Here is an 18983-nt window from a genome sequence, read left to right as displayed (position 1 = left end):
CTCGACATAATAAGACCAAGACAGGTTTGCCTGGTTCTCGCCTAGGTAAGCTGAAACCATGGCACGTTTCGACATGCTCTATTTTGTCGAAGCGTATAGACAGGGTCCTTCTTGGCGTGTATTGCGCAAGATGCCTGTAAGCATTGCAACTATATCTGCAAAGCCTGACTGTTGCCTTTTGACGAGATGTCATACTGTGCAGCACCTCGAGCTGTAAACTCGAGAGACACGAGAACAAAGACGCACACTGCTCCTAGTCTAGAGCGTGTGGCATCGTTGTTGATGGCCTGTCGTCTCCCTCTAGTAGACGATGGTCTTAATACTACTGTCAGGATGTCACACACTCATGATGTCATGGCGTTGTAGGTCAAGGGGGTTCCTTGCAAGGTGCATTGACTCTCGAACTGTACACATGGATTTCCCGCAGAGTCGTGCAGTGTAATGGCAAATAGCTTCCGTAGACAACAAACACTGCTTAACATGACTTGAACTCCCTTTCCACTCTCGCGCTAATTATGTATTCTGATGTTGGCGCTTTTAAAATAGTACGTAGCCTAGCCTTTGGGCGGCGGGGGGCGGAATCTCAGCCCCAATGTGGCGCCCATTCAAGGAACCTCTAGAATCAATCTTGCCCAGCCCGCCTTGGATTCAGGAGTCTTTACTTACTTCGATACCCGTTCCTTAATGTTGCGGCGGCCATTCGCACATATTCATCTCTTTGCCATCGAGGTGCTGGTGTGCCCACGTTTGTAGAGATATACACGCCATCGTCGAACAATCCTTACCGACTGGGAACACAGCATCGGTCTCCATACATCCAGCGCGATGATTCAGCGACGTTTCATACCCATCACGGCGATTGCGGCAGTCATTATCTTCCTCTTCTACTACCACAGTACATCGATCGAAGCGACATGGCGGAGGATACCGCAACACATTGGTCTAGGCGACAAGTTCGACGAGGTGCTGGATCCAGACCGCGGACAGCAACATGACCCGACTGAAGACCTCAAGAATTGGAATCCGAAAATGGACTTCCGTCCTGGCGAGAGTAGGCCTATGGGATACAATTTCAGCACGTTGCTGGTAATGGCCACGACAAAGGAGGAGGACACAAACTGGGTGCAGGAACTGATTCCTAACCAACCGATTGCAAAATACGTTGCCAACGACCCGAGCGCGAAGTACCACCCGCCGAAGAACAAAGGCCACGAAGTCATGATTTACTTGTCATGGATCATCGACAACTACCACGACCTGCCCGACGTCACGCTCTTTATGCACTGGCATCGCTGGACCTGGCACAACAACGAGATCATGGGTCTCGATTCGTCCGAGATTGTCAAGCGTCTCAACCCGAACCGCGTGATCCGCGAGGGCTTCATGAACCTGCGCTGCCACTGGCACCCCGGTTGCCCGGACTGGATGAAGCCCGGCGCGACCGACGACGACGAGCACCGTCCCGAACAGCGCGAGCTAGCAAAAGCGTGGAGTGAGCTTTTCCCGCTGGATCCCATTCCGCAGGTGTTGGCCGGCATGTGCTGTGCGCAATTTGCCCTGAGCGCGGACCGAATCCGGGCGCTTCCACTGTCGCGGTATGTCTACTACCGCGACTGGCTGTTGCGGACGCGGCTGGAGGATGGGATCAGTGGGCGCGTGTGGGAGTACGTGTGGCACTTTATCTGGACTGGGGAGACGTTTCATTGCCCCGAGGAGCATGTCTGGTAAGCACCAACTACTAGAGCATCATTTGATGGTCAATGCTAACACTTCATAGCTACTGCGACGGCTACGGCTTCTGCTTCGGCGGCCGCGATCAATACAACGAATATCAGGAGATTAATGGGAAGAAGCGTGGCTGGGAGGGCAAGCTGCGCGACTGGCGGAACAAAAAGGAGGCCATCGAGAAGGCCGAGAAAGAGGGCAAGACGGAGGAGCTCAAGAAGCTGGAGAAGCCGGAGCCTGGCAAGGATGCCGAGTTCGAGAAGGAGATTCAGAAATATAACAAGATCTTGGACGGGCTGAGGGATAATGCGGTCAAGAGGGGCAATGACCCGAAGACGAGGGCGGAGGAGCTGGGGAGAGAGTGGAAGGAAGGAGATGGGTTTTGAGAGTGTTGGCTTTGGGGTATGGGGTTGGGGTGTATCATAATATCGGGTGGGTGGGCATGGTGAGATGCATTGTCTGGTGTGTCTTCTACAGGTGGCGGAGTCTAAATATACGCGGCTCTTGCGGGCAGCATTCATCAGAGGCATCATCAATCGAGAAGTTTTATCACAGGAGATGCTTGCGGTGTCTCTTACTGATGTCCGTGGACGATGAGAGTCAGATTCAGGACTACCTAGGTAAGTGGAATGTGAGTACATGGCCGACAAGAGAATCCGATCCATGCTAATGGTATCCGAGATTCAATATAACAAGCGCTCTGCGGGCTACAGACACGAGCAATACATCCATATACGCCCTACACATGAATAGGCCTATCTGCACAGGACGCCGCACCACGTTCCGTCGATTCCTCCCCCACAACCTGCTCTTTCATAACCTTCACAAACCCCCGAAAGTCATTATCCAAGACCTCGTAGATCTGTCTCCGATACTCCGGAAATCCCCCAAAGAATATCAACGGCTCCACCGTCTTCCCCGGCACATTCGCCCCGTTATACCACGAGTTTGTCTCCTGTACCAGCGTCCCCCGCAGTATATCATGAATCTGCTTCGTCCAAGCCGCCTCCGCCTCCGCCGTAGCCTCAATCGACTCGACCCCTTCCTCCCGCATCTTCACCATCGCCGCCACAATCCAATCCCCCTGAAGCTCAATACACGACGGCCCATTCGACGCACTCGGCCCATGAACCGCAAACAAATAAAACATATTCGGATACCCAGACACCGTCATCCCCAAATTCGTCCGCACCCCCTCCCGCCACCTCTCCCCCAACCCAACCCCATCCCTCCCCCTCAACCCCATCCCCGTCAACCCCCCCGTCAACGCATCAAACCCAGTAGCAAGACAAATAACATCCACCCCCCTCACCACCCCATCCGCCGTCACAATCCCCTCCCGCACAACCCTCTCAATCCCATTCCCCCGCAAATCCACAACCTCAACACTCTCCCGCCCAAGCACCTCATAATAATCCGTCTCCAAACACGGCCTCCGCGTCCCAAACCAATGCGGCGCCTCCCGCGGCACAAGAACCCCCCTCTTCCTCTCATCCGCCACCCGGCCCCGTGTCTCCCGCGCCCAAAACTCATACGCAACCCCATTCGCCCCCCTCTCAAACAACACATCCGCATAATTCTCCACCCAAAACGCAAACCCCCCGCGCGCCCACAAGCCCCCGAAAAACTCCTCCCGCGCCCCCTCCCCATCCGCATACACCGACCGCGCCGCAAACTCACCCGCATACCCCGCAAACGTCTCCCGCCGCCGCGCAAACACCCGCGCCAATTCCTCATCTGTTTGCTCTGGTCCCTCGGCATCAAGGGTGCGTGCGCGCATGGGCAGGCAGAGGTTCGGCGTGCGTTGGAAGACGATCAGGGATTTGGCTTCTTTGCCGAGGGCTTGGATGAGTTGGACGCCGGAGGCGCCGGTGCCGATTATTGCGACGCGGGAGTTGCGCACGTTTATGCCGGTGTGGGGCCAGGTTTTTGTGTGGTGGATTGGGCCGGCGAAGGTGTTGAGGCCCGGCCAGGGGGGTGTGTAGGGGTGGGAGACGAGGCCGGTTGCGCTGATTAGGTAGGGGGCGTGGAAGGTTGTTGTTTGGGTTGGGGTTGTTGGGGGTTTGGTGGTTGTGTCGTCGTCGTTGGTGGTGGTTTGGGTCTGTACGGTCCAGAGGCGGGCGTGCGTGTCGTAGGATGCCTCTACGACGCGTTTGCGCAGGTGTACGTAGGGCGTGATGTGGAGGACTTTGTCGAGGTGGTCTATGTACTCCATGATCTCGGCGCGGGTGGGGTGTGTGGAGCGCCATTTGAAGGTCTGGCGTGCGTGAGCGTTTGTCCGTCTATTCGTCTATCTGCCCATCCATCCAATCATCCAATCATCCATACATCGAAAAACAAAGTCAAACCAACAAAAGAGCAAAAGAGAGCGGTTCATGAGTACAGAGACACAAAAACATACCTTGTACACCTCCGGAATGGAAAACTGGTATAGTGGCATGGCGGTGTCGACGCGGGCGCCCGGGTAGCGGTTTTGGTACCAGGTGCCGCCGATGCCGGCGCATGCTTCGAGGATGGCGCATGTGAAGCCGGCGCTGCGGAGGGCGTGCAGCATGTATATTCCTGCGAGGCCGGCGCCGATGATGAGGACTGAGGGGTGGGTTGGGGGTGAGGGGGGGTGGTGTTGTGAGGGTGGTTGTTGTGAGGGTGGTTGTTGTGAGGGTGGTTGTTGTGAGGGTGGTTGTTGTGGTTGGGAGGGCATTGTGTTTAGGGGTTGGAGGTTACGGGGCTGATGGTTTCGGGGTTGAAGGTTAAGGGCTTGATGATTTGAGGAATTGGAGAGTGAGTCTTGGATGGGTTGGGGGCGTGGAGGGGAGATAGATGGGTGTGAGAGTCTGATATAGTTATGAGTTTTGGAGGCTTTGATGTTTGGGGTTTGGCTCTTGTCATGGTTGGTTGTTGATATAGGGCTCGTGCTCCTGTGTGCATTGTCTACGACCGGAAACGAACAGGTTGAGATGTACGGACTAGTGCTTGCAAAAGGATGAACGTTTGATGCTTGCCCATAGGCTGAAATTACTTATATCCGGATGATGTATTCTGTCTAGTATGTGGTAGCCATGTAAACAAAACATGCCAGTACACATCTGCCATCAACTCAACGTACCCAGCACAGCCTAATCTACATTAGGAACGGAGCCCCTGTCCAACCAGACACCTGCAACTCCCAGCACCGCCCGGAAGACGGCAAACATCGATCTGCATGGTGGGGGGCCAAAGATATCCTCCGATGGAATCCCAAGGACTCGGATTAATAACCCCGCAAAACGCGGTATGCGGCCGAGGCGGCTACGATTTATATCACTCCACCTCACTTCGAGAAACATCCCTGTCCACTCGCATTGTACAACACAACGACCTACCTCCACCTTTACCCCGCCTCGACTCGAAAGCCTGCAGTGGATGATGCCTTACACATCCCACGATTTCGTGCTCTTAAGTATCGAGCTCCTTCTGGCCTGTCTGGGGGGTGTTCAATCATGAACTGACGGGATTTCACGCATGTCACTCGTGTCGGGGATCCATGACTCGGAAACTGCCACGTCCAGAACCTTTTGACATGTGAGCGACTCTGTCTGCCATCGGTCGATGAGAAAACGGACGATACTCGACTTGCTGTGTGACAACTACGTTATTGTTCAAGTTGTGTGTGTATACATCCACTCGTCCGAACGACGGTCGAGTGCCAGTCCTGGAAGACAAGACGATATTCAATAAACGCACCCTAGTGCTACGTGATAGTCGAGACAGTCTGAGCACTGTGTTATGTCGACAGGCTACACAAAGGAGCAGGATACACCCCCACCGGAAACCGACCGCTCGCTCGCAATGTTCATACGCAGCACGCAGCTCCTGTGGATTATCCTCCACCTCGTCGCTACATCGAATGCCCTCTTCACCGACCAGAGCAGCCAATACTTTGCCAACATACTCCCACGCGTGATCTGGGCTTCATGTACCATCACTGCCCTCGTGAGTCCCAACCACACAACCCAGACAAGAGAACCCCATCTGACAACAAGCAGCTCCTCTCAATCCTCCTCCTCAACGCAATATGGAACGCCTTCTACGCGCCCCTGAGCGCATACCCGGGGCCACTACTCGCCCGGTGCTCAAGACTGTGGTACGCACGCGCCATGATCCGCGGCACACTCCCCTACGACATCCGCGACCTCCACGAGAAGTACGGCGACGTCGTGCGCATCGCCCCGGACGAGCTCTCGTACGCCTCGGCCCAGGCCTGGAAGGACATCTACGGCTTCCGCAAGGGCTTACCGGAGATCCCAAAGGACGCCCTGTTCTACGGCTCCATGTCGAGTGCGAACTTGAGTCTGCTAGGCGCGGGGACGGAGCGCCATGCGTACTTCCGGAGCTTGTTGGCGAACGGATTCGCCGAGTCGCGGATGCGGGCCGAGGAGGATCGCGTCAAGGAGTATTGTGCGCTGTTCATCAAGGGGCTTCATGATGCCTGTGACGGAGGGCGAAAGGAGGTCGACCTGGTAAAGTGGCTCAACGTAAGCCCTCCTCATCCCCCTATCCATCCCTCACTCCCACAGACAGTCCAGATCCTAACCACCAAGCCCGCAGTTCTTCAGCTTCGACGTCACCGGCGCCCTCGTCTACGGCAAATCCTTCGACTGCCTCACCAGCGGCGGCAACTACCACCCCTGGATCGAAGCCATGATGGGCAACCAGAAATTCGGCGCCCTCGCCCGCACAGCAAAGTACTTCCCCGGCGCCACCTCCCTGCTCAGCGCCCTGATACCAGCCTCCCTCGCCGCCGCCCGCCGCACACACATCCAGCACGCCACCGAACTCGCCTCCCACCGCCGCGCCCTCGGCTCCGCCCGCCACGACCTCGTCGAGCGCATGGCCAGCCCGGAAAGCAGGGTTTCCGACGCCGAATTCGTCGCGAACACGTGCACGATTGTCATTGCGGGGAGTGAGTCGACGGCCACGCTGCTGTCCGGCTTGCTCTACTATGTGCTGCGCGACGCGCAGGTCAAGGCGCGGCTTGCGGCGGAGATTCGCGGTGTGTTTGAGTCTGGGTCTGAGACGGAGGCTGCTGCTGCGGGTGGCGCAGTGCCCGTTTCGGCGGCGAAGCTGGGCGAGCTGAAGTATATGCAGGCTTGTGTTGCCGAGGCGCTGCGTGTGTTTCCGCCGTTTCCGGGGAATTTTCCGCGGCGCACGTGTGTGGAGGAGGTTATTGATGGGCGGGCTGTGCCGGCGAATGTGTGTTTTTTTTTGCCCCTTTTTCCTACTCCACTACCTCCCCCCTATCTCTCTGACAAAACACGACCTACACACCGCTCCAAAACCTCGCCCTGTCTGACCCGTAACAACAGACCACAGTCTCAATCTTCCACTACTCCGCCTACCACCTCCGCCGCAACTTCATCCGGCCCGACTCCTTCATCCCGGAGCGCTGGCTCGACGACTTCCGCTTCGCGCGCGACAACACCGCCGTCTTCCAGCCCTTCCACATCGGCCCGCGGAACTGTATCGGTAGAACGTACGTAAACATTACCTCCCCTTCAAAATCCCCCCACCCCAAGCTAATTCACATCATCTCGTGTCGTGTAGACTCGCATACATGGAGATACGCATCCTGCTAGCGCGCCTGTTTCTGGAATTCGACGTGGAGCTTGCGCCGAGATGCGCGGATTGGCATGGGTTGCAGAAGGTGTATATGGGGTGGGAGAGGGCTCCGCTTTGGGTTTCGTTGACGCCGAGGGCGGGGTTGGCGGGGAAGAAGGGGGCAGGGAGGGGGAATGGGGTTGAGAGGAGGGTTAGTTTTGAGGGGGTTTGAGGGGGCGGGTGTGAGATTGGGAGTGGGAGAGGGAGTGTGAGGGGGAAGGTGATGGGTGTAGAGGGGAGGGGTGCAAGGAGAATGTGTGTGTAGAGGGTTATTGGAACTTTTAGTTTGGTGGTTCATGATGTTTTCTTTCGTTTACGGGACCAAATTGACAGGGTGTTGCATTGTTTTGATGAGTTTTCCCATGGTTTACTCTTGCTCCTTGCACGCTAGTTTGGCTCTGTGTATCTCGTCCCGCTTGTCATGCCATGCAAAAGCGGGATGCTTGTTCTGACGATGTATTGTTGTACGTTTCTGTCCGTTTTCCAAGACTTATAATTGTAGTGTTCCGTTTGCTGGAAATCACCACTCGCTGGACTTCATGTTGTTGTGCTGTGACGCATGACGCTCCTGCTACCTTTAAACGGCCCTACTTCATCCATAAACAAGCTACGTTATATCGGAGAGATATAGAGGACCCCGGCACGAGCCAGCCTGTCGGGGCTGCACACAACTCCAAATTCAGTGGCGCGGGCATCGACAAGGTGTCGTCTGCAATGGAAGCACATTCGCGCTCTCATAATATTGTGAGTGGCAGGAGTAAAGTTAAGTCGCCCCTGTCATGTTATGTGACTGCTAGCTGGCTTCACTTTTGGTAATACAATGTCCAATCCCTACAGGACACGCGGTCAGCTTGTCTCGGGGTAATGTATCAGTCCTTAAGTCTCTCTCACATTTTTACCGGGGGGAAAAGTGTTCGCATTGATATATCGTGAGCGATCGATCGTTAGTGGGACTTCTCCGGGGTCAAGGGTTGGGTTTGGGTAAGGCAGACTCGAGACGGGGGGTGGGGGCCTAGTCTTAGCCTTTATATATGAATTTATAAGGCTGTCATTGGCGCATTTACTGCAATTATGGATGGTTAGCGGTACTAATACCTCAGGGCCTGCTTGATATACATGTCTCGGCTCTCCTTAAGCGTAGTGACAATAGCAGTCTACACGGTCGGTAACCCATCGTGGGCATTCCGATGAGCCGATCAGGCATGAATGACAAGGCCCGATTCGGACAAAAACCCTGGAGCGGGTAACATAAAAGCTGAACTCATATTCTATGGTGATCACAGTAGTCTCTGACATCACTCATTACCGTTGACGGGCATGTAAGATGAGTCCTGCAGCGTTCCCAGAGACGGCAACCAACGGCCCAACAGCTAGACCAGAAGAAGGAGCGAGAAAAGCCACCCGAAAGCCATTCACTTTGTGTGTGTTCTGTGGTATGACCCCTTTCGGTAGCATACGTACTGCAAAGCACTCTGACAAAAGCCACAATAGGCTCCAGCTCGGGCAACTCTCCTCAGTTCGAGACCGCGGCAGAAGATCTTGCCAAGGTAATGCATGCGCAGGGTTGGTCTCTGGTCTACGGAGGTGGAAGTCGGGGTCTGATGGGGAGCCTGGCAAGGTCTCTCGTGCAGCTTTCTGGCCCCAGATCAGTCCACGGCGTCATACCTAGGGCACTGATCACCACAGAGCGTGGGGTGGACAGACCCCTGGAACAGGAGTATGGTCACACGACATTAGTATCGACCATGCACGAGCGAAAGGCGATTATGGCCAAGGAGGCCGATGCGTTTGTTGCTCTGCCTGGGGGGTACGGGACAATGGAGGAGCTCTTTGAGGCCATCACGTGGAGTCAACTGGGCATCCATGGTCGGCCGGTCGTGCTTTACAATATTCGTGGGTTCTTTGATGATTTGCAGCGCTGGGTTCGTACGTCTGCAGAGGTTGGCTTTGTTTCCAGCCCTCATTTGGCACTCTTCAATGTTGCCAATACCATGCAAGAGCTCATCGAGATGGTTCAGTTGGCTCCAGCCGCTGGTCGATACTCGCTCTGTTGGAGTGACCATAAACTATAGCTGGTATCCTTGAGCAACTCTTGTGATATAGTTCATGCTGGTGCATTTGGTATGGCTACAAGGAGCCAGAAACTGCACGCTTTTCCTTATCTTGACTTTCGAACGCCTATCATCGAGCTATTCAATCCTCCGGAATCCCTGTCTGGACTCATAACTTAGTACTCTACTACCAGAGCAAGAAATCGAGTGAGCGAGAGGTTGGTGATCGGATCAAAGGTCATTGATCACGTAGTCCAAGTCCACAACAGAGTCAACAATCATGCGACATGGCAGTCTCTGTCGTTTCCCTGCACAAAGCTTGTTTCCATTTGGTAATGCGAAGACTCCTGAGCACAGTGCATTCTAGAACCCCGGCTATCATGCCTTCTAATCTGGAACAGGTGTAGAGCCAAATTGAAGTTGGAGAACAGGTTTGGTCTAGATGCGAGCCATGAATTACCTGTTCTGACCGTCACGAGCTTGACCTGGGGGTCGGCATCATCTCAGGGGCTTCTGAGCCGATTTAGTGCGCAAATTGTGATCACACACACGGCAACGCCCCGTAGACATGTGTGGAACGGCATCTTGACAGTGGCGTGTTCGCCAACTCTGATCACAGTACTCATTGCTGCTTCAAAAGTCCCTATGAATAAGAATCGGATGGTCCACTTATCTCCTCGCATGTCCCGGTCTCCATGTCAAGATACTCTCTACAGAAGACATGAATCCAAAGATCCCCATCATCGCAATCATCGGCCCAACCGCAGTTGGAAAGACAGAATTGAGCATCAAATTGGCGGAATCCTGTCATGGAGAGATCATCTCCGTCGATAGCATCCAAGTGTACCGAGATGCCCCAATCCTGTCCGGTGCTGTGACTACACAGGAGATGAGAGGAGTTCGACACCATTTTGTAGGGCATCTTAGTGCAAACGAGGAACCGACCAACTTCATCTCTTCAGCGGTGCGTTGCATCAAATCTATCCATCATCGCGGCTTCGTTCCAATCCTGTGCGGCGGCTCCCTCTCCCTAACTCGACCACTTTTATTCCATCCATTTATCAAGCAGCAAGACCTTCTGGTCATATCTCTGAACTGTAGCCTCGATATATTGGGGACATTCATCGATCATCGAATCAACCAGATGGCGCGCGATGGAATACAGAACGAGATCAAGCACCTATTCGAGCTGGAGAGATCCGATACCAACAGTGCTTCGGACACTGGCCCAGCTGAGCGCGGAGCGTGGAAAGCAATCGGCTACCCCGAGCTCCGACCCATTTGCTGCAAAGGAGTCGATCCAGAGCGAGCCCAAGAACTGTTCGAAGAGGGGCTCCAGCTGATGAAAGCAAATACCCGCGAGTACGCAAAACGCCAGCTACAGCAACTCCACTGGGCGGTTCTGCCGGCTTTGACCGTCCAGATGCGCACTTGCTATGTGCTGAACGTGGAGTCGAAGCATAAGTTCCACCACGACGTGGTGAGACCGGCGACGGGAAAGTGTAAAAGATGGCTGGCGTTGCGTCACCGTACGAGTCTACACACGCGTGCAGATTCGCGGTCGTGACTTTGAGCTTTTGATGGATCAACTGGCTAGGAATGGTCTTTGATATTCCGCATCGTCGCTCTACCAGGTACAAACATGCTATTTTGAGATGGACATAAGTGCGACAGGAGCAGGGTAGTCTTGTGTATATCCAACAGTTTGGTAAAAACTCAATACGATCTCGATGTTAAGCATTATATGCTTTGTGCAAGTGCGAGCACAACATTAGACAAGTCTGGTTGCCACTAGGTGTTATTGAAGTCACTATACTGGAAAGTTTGCTATGTGTGAATGAAGACGATAGGCAGCTAGCTATTGCTAAATGAAAGTAGTTCCCTTCAAAAAGGTGTCAGGGGTACCAGGAGCGACCATCTATATGATTTCTATATTCGAGGACTAAACTTCCCAAGTACAACTCCTATCTTGGAGATAAGAACGAACATCGCTCCGTGTGATATGATAGTCGTGACAATACAAGCGAGATAAAAAGTAGTAGATTTCTGTTAAAATCTTGACACGGGAGCTATTCTGTAGTTGGTCTCTTCATAATTCGTGGATTTATAACAGCAAGTAGGCTGAAATTGAGCCTACCCGTCTGTGTTCTGACGTAACAATCAGTGACTGTTCGGTCCTAGAAACAGGGGCAGACAGTTGATGAGATCTGTGTCTGCTTTGCGACGAAGCTCGGTATGTATACAATTTACACAACTACTTTATATACACAGACTCAACCAGCGAGCTCAACCCCAGTCAGCCGCGCCAGCTCCCCGACCAATCTCCCCTGTACGCCCTCATCAAAAGCCTCTTTCCCATGCACCGGACTCCCCTTCTTCGCATACGGTCTCCAGAACCCACCCGTACTCCCCGCACCCTCCGCCAACCGCCTATACGTCTCAACAGCCCCATCCAAGCTCCCCGGCGCCCCTCTCCCTCCCATCGCCGTCGGCACCCACCCCGGATCCAGCGCATTACTCTCCTCCACTCCAGCCCCCTTCAGCACACGCGCGAAATAGCTCGCCAGCATGATATTATGCAGCTTGCTATCACTATACGAGCAGCTCTCGATCCCGCGCAACATGGGGTCCCCACTACTCTCCATGCTCGAGCTCAGAAACACGTAGCGCCGACACGCGCCGCCGACGATGCTGGTGATTACGTACGGCGCGACGGTGTTCGTGGCGAAGATCGTGCCCCAGCTTTCCGCCGTTGTCTTGCCGCTTTGGCCGTGCATGACGCCGGCGGAGTGCACGATGGCATCCCAGGGACCTAGGGATTTGAGGTCGCTGGCGAGGGTCTTGACGTCGGAGAGGGAGCTGAGGTCTGCGATGAGACATTGTTGGGCGCCCGGGCAGGAGGCCATGGCGTCTTTGGCGCGCTGGGCGGAGCGGGCGTGGAGGTAGACTTTGTGGCCGCGGGTTTGGAGGTCTCGGGCTGCTAGGGCTCCGAGGCCGTCGGCGGAGCCGGTGATGAGGATTCGGGACATGGCTGGTTGTGTCCTTTTGTTTGGAGCCTTTCTGGGGAGTTGGGTGTGCTGGGGGCTTGGTTGATATGTTGTTGATGCCTCTACTCCGGTAACTCCGGCGGGGATAACGTGCCGGCATGTTGTGACGTCAAAGGGCTGCGTCTGTGTTATGACGAAGGAAGACAAATTGGAAAAACTAGATTCCTCAGTATTACTATCTGAAGAGTAGTTTCTGTAGTACACATCCTAGTCTCTACTGTATGAATCTACTTTGTCTACTTGGATATCATATAAATATACATTCATCCCGATCCTGCCAGTGCTATTCGCGCTCTCTAGATATCATTATGATCATGTATGTGGCCATGACCCAAAAGTTCTGTATGGAATATGGCCTTGAAGCCCGGATAGACTCCTAATTTCTTCCTCAGCCTGAGTTCTCAACTGCTGACCTGCTGAATGGCAATGGATGCGACGATTGAGCATTCATTCTCATAATGCTATTCAACTCTGGACATCCAAGTGCCATCGATACCTTACATCAGCAGGCTCCAGCGCATTGTCTAGATCGAGATACACCTCTGAATGGCGCAGGAAATAGGAAGCTCGAGCACCGAAATTGTTTGGGCCAGGAACATACTCCAGATTGAAGTAGTCACCTCCATTTGGCCCAGGCTTGACATACCAGGATCCTGCGGAGCCTCCGATTGATTCTGGTCTAATCTTATGTAAGCTACATGCAAAAGCTCATTCATCAGTTAAATGGTCGACTTACAAGTAACATCGAATACCGAAGCCTAGAATCTCTCCATACCAGTGGGACATGTAGTACGATCGGCCTTGCGCAGCATCTTTTGCGGTGATTGTAAATTGATACGGCGTCAACGCTGAGGGATCCCAGGCTGTGAAACTGTGCTTGTCCAGACTGAATGCAAGGTTGACGCCATCTGGGAATGGTAGAGCTGGACGCCAGACGTTGTTTATAGGGTCCCCTTCTGCTCTCCGTGTGATTGGTGATAGGGCGTGGTTACGAAATTGAACTGCAACCGAGCCGTTGTTCTTCGCTAAGGCATCAAATAAGGAAATGACGTGGTGACCGACGGTGTTCTCAAAGTGGGTGGCCTGCTCTTTCAAGATGCCGGTAGGTTTGGTGTAAGTTTCGATGAAGTGGAGGCCTTCAAAGTAGTTCACACCGGCTGTTTGGTGAGCCATGCGTAGCAGGTACAGTGCTTTTGCTTCTACTAGCCACAAGCGTTGCATCCACAGCTTCATCCTGCTGTAATATACAACGAAGTCGCGTGAGTCGGCAAGGACCTTGTTTCTAACATCGACAACAATGTTGTTCTCTCCTGATTCGCCGAGAAAGACGTGGATACCCTTCAGGGCCTCTGGAAGATCGTGAACGCAGTCTTTGAGTTTTTGGCGCAGCCGTTTCTGCGAATCATTCAACTGCGCTTGTTGTTTCTCTTTGGGCGAATTCTCGATATCGAGGACCGCTTGGAAGATCAATAAGATTGTGTCGTAATGGCTGTTGATGATTGTGAGCTTTTCGTTGAGTGTGTCTGACCGAAGGACTATTTTCATAGCGTCTATCTGTTTCACTAGATTATTGACAGATGTTTGGATTTGCTCAACCTTGGTCGATAGAGCGCGGATATCGTTTCGAATGAGGGCATTGTCGCTTTCGAATAGCGAATTGACACTTTTCTGGAAGACCCAGCTTGCGGCGGCACTGCCTATCTTGGGACCAATGAACCCGAGTGTTTGAGCGAGTAGAGATGCCATGGGGACGGTAGAACAAACAGTATGGCGACAGAAGAAAGATGGAAGTTGACTACGTCGTGTTTCTTTCTTGAATTTTCGGCATCCTCGAGAAGGACTCTTATATGATCCATAATCAGGCATCTGGATGCTCAGTGGAGTTTCCACCTTCATGCTGGCTGTATCTTAGTCTACATGGCGTATGTTTAGGTCCTCGCCTGGCTAGTTCTAGGCTTGTCTGCTTCATATGCACGCTATAGGATAGGGGCCAGACGCCAGACCTAGGCGCAACAAGATCTGCATCTGCATCTACTTACCAGTATCGTGTGCTTTTGGCGGCCAAAGCGTCAACTTGTGTCGCCATATGGACCGAGACGAGACTAGTTCTGCCATGGAAGAGTGGAGCTAGATATAAAGGCTCGGAGAACAGCGACGAGAATGATCAGACTGAATGAAGAGAATATATGCAATTTCATGGCCTCATGATTCGACGTACGGTTTTGGGGCTGAGTAGAAGTTACCTTGCCAGGGTCGAGCTATACGTGGCCTTGATCCTTTGTCATCACAACGACAAAGAGAACTTGGCAGCTACAGCAGTAAGGCCATCATTGGTTAGTAGACAGACATGGCGTAGTATCAGAATGCGATACCTGAGAACTACGTCCATCGTGGAAACAAACGATAGTGAATTGCCAACATGGCCTAGAGAAGCCGTATACCTATGAGGGAAGCGAAACGTCAACATTAGATGCTCACATACTCATATACTCACATCTTGGCCCACCCATGAGTAGAGTGTGATAGGAGAGCGACCAGACTATGTGAGAGCAGGGCGAACGATATGAACGTGTCACGACCAGCGCGCTTTGCCAGTGTCCTAGGGCATACTTTGGGCATCAATGGAACATTTACGCGTCGATGAAACTGCCGGGAATTGGAAGATCTTAGAGGACGCGCAACGATGAATATAAGGAGACGAATAGAAATGGAAATGCGGAAGGCAATTGGATGAAGTTTGACGAGAATCGCCACATAGTGGCGGAGTGGCTGGTGCCTTACTATTGTTATTGGTGGCTAGTGGGGGAATTATCGATTTGTTGTGGTTGTCCCGCCAAAATCGACGACAACACATCCGAAAGCACAGACCGCCCTGCCACCAACTACCATCTCACCTTGCTCTGGACATTTTCTTCACATTATCCTACCCTGGTTCAAGCTATCTAAAGACTCGGGGAATACCTGCGTAATCTGTGATTATCATTGCTATCTATCTACGACGCCTTCGCTCCCTACAATCTTCGAATCTCGCCGTACTGACCGACTTCAACGAGCGGTCCGCCTCGCCGGACCTGCTCGCGATTGACGCCTGCTGCCAGCTGGTTGTAGACTCGACACGACCTTCGTTCGACGTGACGTACCTGATTCTATAGGAAAGCAGCCATCAGCATCGATTGCTCTTCCTAGGACTCGCCGTTGACCTCCGAATCAGCCTTCACCGCCTTTGCGCATACCCTTCTATTCGCCTGTACATATCGCTATAAAGAAACATGTCGCCAAATCCGCAGCTGGCGCCGGCCGGCAGCAGCACATACAACTCGGACACAATGTATGTTGGGGATGGAACGTGGGATTCGTCAAGAAATACTTTCCTGTTGCCCAACCTCGTAGGGCTAAACTTTGCGACGATGCGCTATAATGGTAAGACTGACGAGGATACAGGAGAGGTAGAGCACCAAGCTGACAGGGACTAGGTATGGGAAATCGCTTTCTGGACATGCCGGGATATCATAGCATTATAAAAGGTCATGGCATTGTCGCTGCCATTACTTTTCTCGGGGTCGTGCCCGCTGCTATAATGATCGCTGCATTCTACCACAGAAACGCCCGAATGGCTCTTCGATATCACATCTGGCTCCAGATACTGACGGTACTGCTATCTACTGTAGTTTTCGTACTAGGTTGGTTCGCCGTGGGCCAAGCAAGAAGTCTTACAAATCCCCACCATGGCATAGGATTGACTCTCTACATCTTCATCCTTTTACAAGCTACTTTCGGCGCATGGACTCATCACCGAGAAAAAGGAAAGGACCGGATCCGCATACCGTTCAAGCTATTCCTTCATCAGTGGGTTGGTAGAGCCATCGCCCTTCTCGGCTTCACACAGGTCGCACTTGGCCTAACCCTTTACGGATCACCAGAAGTTCTATTTATCCTGTTTGCCTTGTGGGGGTTCTTCCTTCTAGTCCTCTACATTGGTCTGAGTTTCCACTATCGGCCATCAACCGGATATTACGACAAGGGCAGTAGTATCTACAGTGAGGGCGTAACTGAGATAACAGAGGAGAGGAGAAGCCGCCGGGGAGGGCATGGACTGGGTGCATTAGCCGCTGCAGGAGGAGCGGGCGCAGCGTTGGCAGCACTGAGAAGACGCTCGCAAAGTCGACATAGGTCAAGAGAGAGACGGGAGGTCATCAGTTCTCGTCATAGCTCACGATCCCCGCGGCGCTCCGAGTCAGTTGGTCGTGAAAAGTACCATGAGCACGAGAAAAAGAATCACACGTGGAGAAACCGACTTCTCGGTGCAGGCGCTGGTCTTGGTGCTATAGCTGCTTTTAGGGGGCTGTTCAACCGAAGGAAACCCCAGGAGGTTGAAAGTGACGTGTCGAGTTATCGTCCACCTCGTGCTGGCGCTTCAGAGATGACCCAGACAGACATAAGCAGAGTAGAAGAAGGCCTAGCGCCAGCATCGCCAGCCAACGATCGACTGCGGCCCCATGGTCGACGACCATCTGTTGGACCGGCAGCAGCAGCAGCGGCGGCGGCGGCGACAGCAGGTGCGAGTGCGGCATCATACGGAAGTCCTTCGAGAAGAGCATCACTGAGAAGGCGGAGTGGGAACTCGATCGACTCATACTCGAGCTTTAGCGACGAACGAGATGAAGATGACCATGATTATCATCGCCGTGATTTTGGTATCAAAGAAGGACTTGCCGTGCTCGGCTTTGCAGGATTCTTGAAACACAAGTTAGGCCAAAGACGACGTAAAAAGGAAGACGCACGGGTAGAGGCAATTCGTGCACAGGAGATTGAAAAGGAGAGAATGGCACGAACGAACAGTCAACGAAGGCACTACACTGGAGACGGGACTCCCGGACCACGACGAGGCGGACGCACTGGTTCTTTCACTGATGACGATACCGACATCACTGGTAGCACTCCAGCACTCTCACGACATCACCCACCACGACCTGCCCAGAGTTCAGTCGCACCTCCATTGCATAGTGCTGATGTCACCAGTGTGTCGAGTATAGCTCCAGTGCCAGCTCCGCCCCAGTCTCAAGGCATTCCGCCTCCGGGCTTTGAGTCTGGGTCCGAGGAGTATTTCTCTGCAGGAGGTCGACCGCATCGACGGCACCATCAAGCAGCCAGCTCATCTGCGCCACCTCCAGCAGGTGCATCATCATCGCGTAGAGATGGCAGCGGCCAGCGCAGTAATGCCGACAACAGCATGAACTCGCCTCCCGTGTCTGTCAAAGTCAAGATGCACGAAGACGGACGTCATGTCACATTAAGAAGGCTGAATGAGGAGGAAGCTCGAGCAGAGCGTGAACACCGGCGAAAGGAGAGACAGCAGCGTGGTAATCGCGGCGGCAGTGTCAGCTCGTTCAGCAACGTGGACGACGAGCGATGGCGTAGAGTGGCAGCAACTGAAGCAGCACAAGCACAACAACAACAGCAGCAGATGGGCTCGTCGAGCAATGCTCCTGCGGTTGCGTTACCGTATCCATTGCCAGGCCCACCTCCTGGACCGCCACCACTTGGAGCACCGCATCCTGCAGCTGCAACGACGGACCATGCAAGCCTTGCTCCGCCTCCAACCATTCCTGCAGCCGGAGAGAGTGCGATGGGTAGCAGTCCACCTGGCACAGGAACGGAGATGAGTCGCGCAAGTAACTACGAGGACAATCGGAGGAGACGACGCGCTGAACGTGCACGGCAGCGGGCAGAGCGCGGAGGTAGTCGCGTGGAATTCACATAATGACGAGCCGTCGCGCATGCTTTCGGCACATGAACATCTATCTGGGCGGAGCGATTTGGAGTTTAGTGTGTGTACTGTACAGCGATGCATGGAATGGCGTTCTAATACCCGATGATGCTTGGGGGCCCATGTAGACCAAAAAAATTTCTTGTGATGAGATTTTGAGACGAGAGTGGACACTGTGGAGAGGTAGGATGTGGATACAGTAGCATGAGACAGACGCTAGGGTATAGATGCCGTTGATGGGTAAAAACTGGAAACGTGTTTTGATGTTTCAAGATGGTTTCCCGGAATAGTACTGTATGTGAAGAATCGTGGATATGCTCGGACGAGGGTCCGCCGAGGAGGCCTACCAAGGTCGCAGGAGGGCAATGTCGCAATGTCGCAATGTCGTACACAGTCCATGTATCTATGCCTGAGCGCGACTCGTGTGCTTGATGAAGATATACATATATTTATATATACACAGTCCGCCAATGGTCACCAAAGAATGCTCACAAGCCGAGCCAAGCAGTCTGTCTGAGGCTCGCTCGCAATAAACATAATCACTATACAGGATATAAAAAGTAGGACTTCAGAAAAGAAGAAAGCAAGTCACAAGACTCGCATGAGTACATACACTACAATAGTCAGCCCCCTCCCCCACCCCTGGTGCGCCCCCAGTCTCCCCTCCCCCATGCACATATGTAAGTTATCGCCCATGGCTGTGCAGCGCAGTGTGTGTGTGTGTGTCAGGACCAGTCTATTTCAACGTCAGGCTAT

The 18983-nt window shown here is 53.3% G+C and overlaps 9 protein-coding genes across 9 annotated transcripts; 5 read left to right on the top strand and 4 right to left on the bottom strand.

The window, feature by feature from the left end:
- The first annotated feature begins 603 nt into the window (after window positions 1-603).
- Window positions 604-2369, top strand: EJ05DRAFT_477652 (uncharacterized protein). The gene is made up of 2 exons (XM_033744286.1): window positions 604-1724; window positions 1778-2369. Exons 1-2 carry the CDS (start codon window positions 826-828, stop codon window positions 2109-2111), a joined length of 1233 nt encoding a protein of 410 aa, XP_033598979.1. The 5' UTR covers window positions 604-825; the 3' UTR covers window positions 2112-2369.
- Window positions 2370-2464: 95 nt separating this feature from the next.
- Window positions 2465-4708, bottom strand: EJ05DRAFT_539468 (FAD/NAD(P)-binding domain-containing protein; the record flags this gene model as incomplete). The annotated part of the gene is made up of 2 exons (XM_033749521.1): window positions 4127-4708; window positions 2465-3982 (listed from the first exon to the last, which is right to left on the bottom strand). Exons 1-2 carry the CDS (start codon window positions 4424-4426, stop codon window positions 2465-2467), a joined length of 1818 nt encoding a protein of 605 aa, XP_033598978.1. The 5' UTR covers window positions 4427-4708.
- On the bottom strand, window positions 4372-4709 carry EJ05DRAFT_477651 (uncharacterized protein). The gene has a single exon (XM_033744285.1). It carries the CDS (start codon window positions 4651-4653, stop codon window positions 4432-4434), a length of 222 nt encoding a protein of 73 aa, XP_033598977.1. The 5' UTR covers window positions 4654-4709; the 3' UTR covers window positions 4372-4431.
- A 781-nt stretch (window positions 4710-5490) lies between these two features.
- Window positions 5491-7534, top strand: EJ05DRAFT_502031 (cytochrome P450; the record flags this gene model as incomplete). Its single annotated transcript, XM_033747195.1, has 5 exons — window positions 5491-5697; window positions 5751-6239; window positions 6313-6957; window positions 7071-7237; window positions 7309-7534. 5 exons carry the CDS (start codon window positions 5491-5493, stop codon window positions 7532-7534), a joined length of 1734 nt encoding a protein of 577 aa, XP_033598976.1.
- A 1124-nt stretch (window positions 7535-8658) lies between these two features.
- On the top strand, window positions 8659-9434 carry EJ05DRAFT_512175 (uncharacterized protein; the record flags this gene model as incomplete). The annotated part of the gene is made up of 2 exons (XM_033748311.1): window positions 8659-8795; window positions 8854-9434. The coding sequence occupies exons 1-2, from the start codon at window positions 8687-8689 to the stop codon at window positions 9432-9434; spliced, it is 690 nt and encodes a 229-aa protein (XP_033598975.1). The 5' UTR covers window positions 8659-8686.
- Window positions 9435-10015: 581 nt separating this feature from the next.
- Window positions 10016-10980, top strand: EJ05DRAFT_466898 (uncharacterized protein; the record flags this gene model as incomplete). The annotated part of the gene is made up of 1 exon (XM_033742827.1): window positions 10016-10980. The coding sequence occupies exon 1, from the start codon at window positions 10135-10137 to the stop codon at window positions 10978-10980; it is 846 nt and encodes a 281-aa protein (XP_033598974.1). The 5' UTR covers window positions 10016-10134.
- A 706-nt stretch (window positions 10981-11686) lies between these two features.
- On the bottom strand, window positions 11687-12504 carry EJ05DRAFT_512173 (short chain dehydrogenase; the record flags this gene model as incomplete). The annotated part of the gene is made up of 1 exon (XM_033748310.1): window positions 11687-12504. Exon 1 carries the CDS (start codon window positions 12440-12442, stop codon window positions 11687-11689), a length of 756 nt encoding a protein of 251 aa, XP_033598973.1. The 5' UTR covers window positions 12443-12504.
- Window positions 12505-12925: 421 nt separating this feature from the next.
- On the bottom strand, window positions 12926-14206 carry EJ05DRAFT_502027 (uncharacterized protein; the record flags this gene model as incomplete). Its single annotated transcript, XM_033747194.1, has 2 exons — window positions 12926-13139; window positions 13197-14206. The coding sequence occupies 2 exons, from the start codon at window positions 14204-14206 to the stop codon at window positions 12926-12928; spliced, it is 1224 nt and encodes a 407-aa protein (XP_033598972.1).
- Window positions 14207-15348: 1142 nt separating this feature from the next.
- On the top strand, window positions 15349-18694 carry EJ05DRAFT_532468 (uncharacterized protein). The gene is made up of 2 exons (XM_033749073.1): window positions 15349-15880; window positions 15934-18694. Exons 1-2 carry the CDS (start codon window positions 15730-15732, stop codon window positions 18219-18221), a joined length of 2439 nt encoding a protein of 812 aa, XP_033598971.1. The 5' UTR covers window positions 15349-15729; the 3' UTR covers window positions 18222-18694.
- The last annotated feature ends 289 nt before the right edge of the window (window positions 18695-18983 follow it).

This window comes from Pseudovirgaria hyperparasitica (assembly GCF_010093815.1).
Source record: "Pseudovirgaria hyperparasitica strain CBS 121739 unplaced genomic scaffold EJ05scaffold_11, whole genome shotgun sequence".
In the NCBI taxonomy this organism is placed as follows: Eukaryota; Fungi; Ascomycota; class Dothideomycetes; order Acrospermales; family Acrospermaceae; genus Pseudovirgaria; species Pseudovirgaria hyperparasitica.
This window is presented reverse-complemented; position numbering and strand designations above follow the sequence as displayed.

What these genes read in the sequence shown, in the direction of transcription:
- EJ05DRAFT_532468 (XM_033749073.1), top strand. Translation starts at nt 15,730, where the DNA reads ATGTCGCCAAATCCGCAGCTGGCGCCGGCCGGCAGCAGCACATACAAC. An exon ending in TGCGACGATGCGCTATAATG is followed by an intron (nt 15,881 to 15,933) that starts GTAAGACTGACG and finishes GACAGGGACTAG; the next exon opens with GTATGGGAAATCGCTTTCTG.
- EJ05DRAFT_477652 (XM_033744286.1), top strand. Translation starts at nt 826, where the DNA reads ATGATTCAGCGACGTTTCATACCCATCACGGCGATTGCGGCAGTCATT. An exon ending in TGCCCCGAGGAGCATGTCTG is followed by an intron (nt 1,725 to 1,777) that starts GTAAGCACCAAC and finishes AACACTTCATAG; the next exon opens with CTACTGCGACGGCTACGGCT.
- EJ05DRAFT_477651 (XM_033744285.1), bottom strand. Translation starts at nt 4,653, where the DNA reads ATGCACACAGGAGCACGAGCCCTATATCAACAACCAACCATGACAAGA.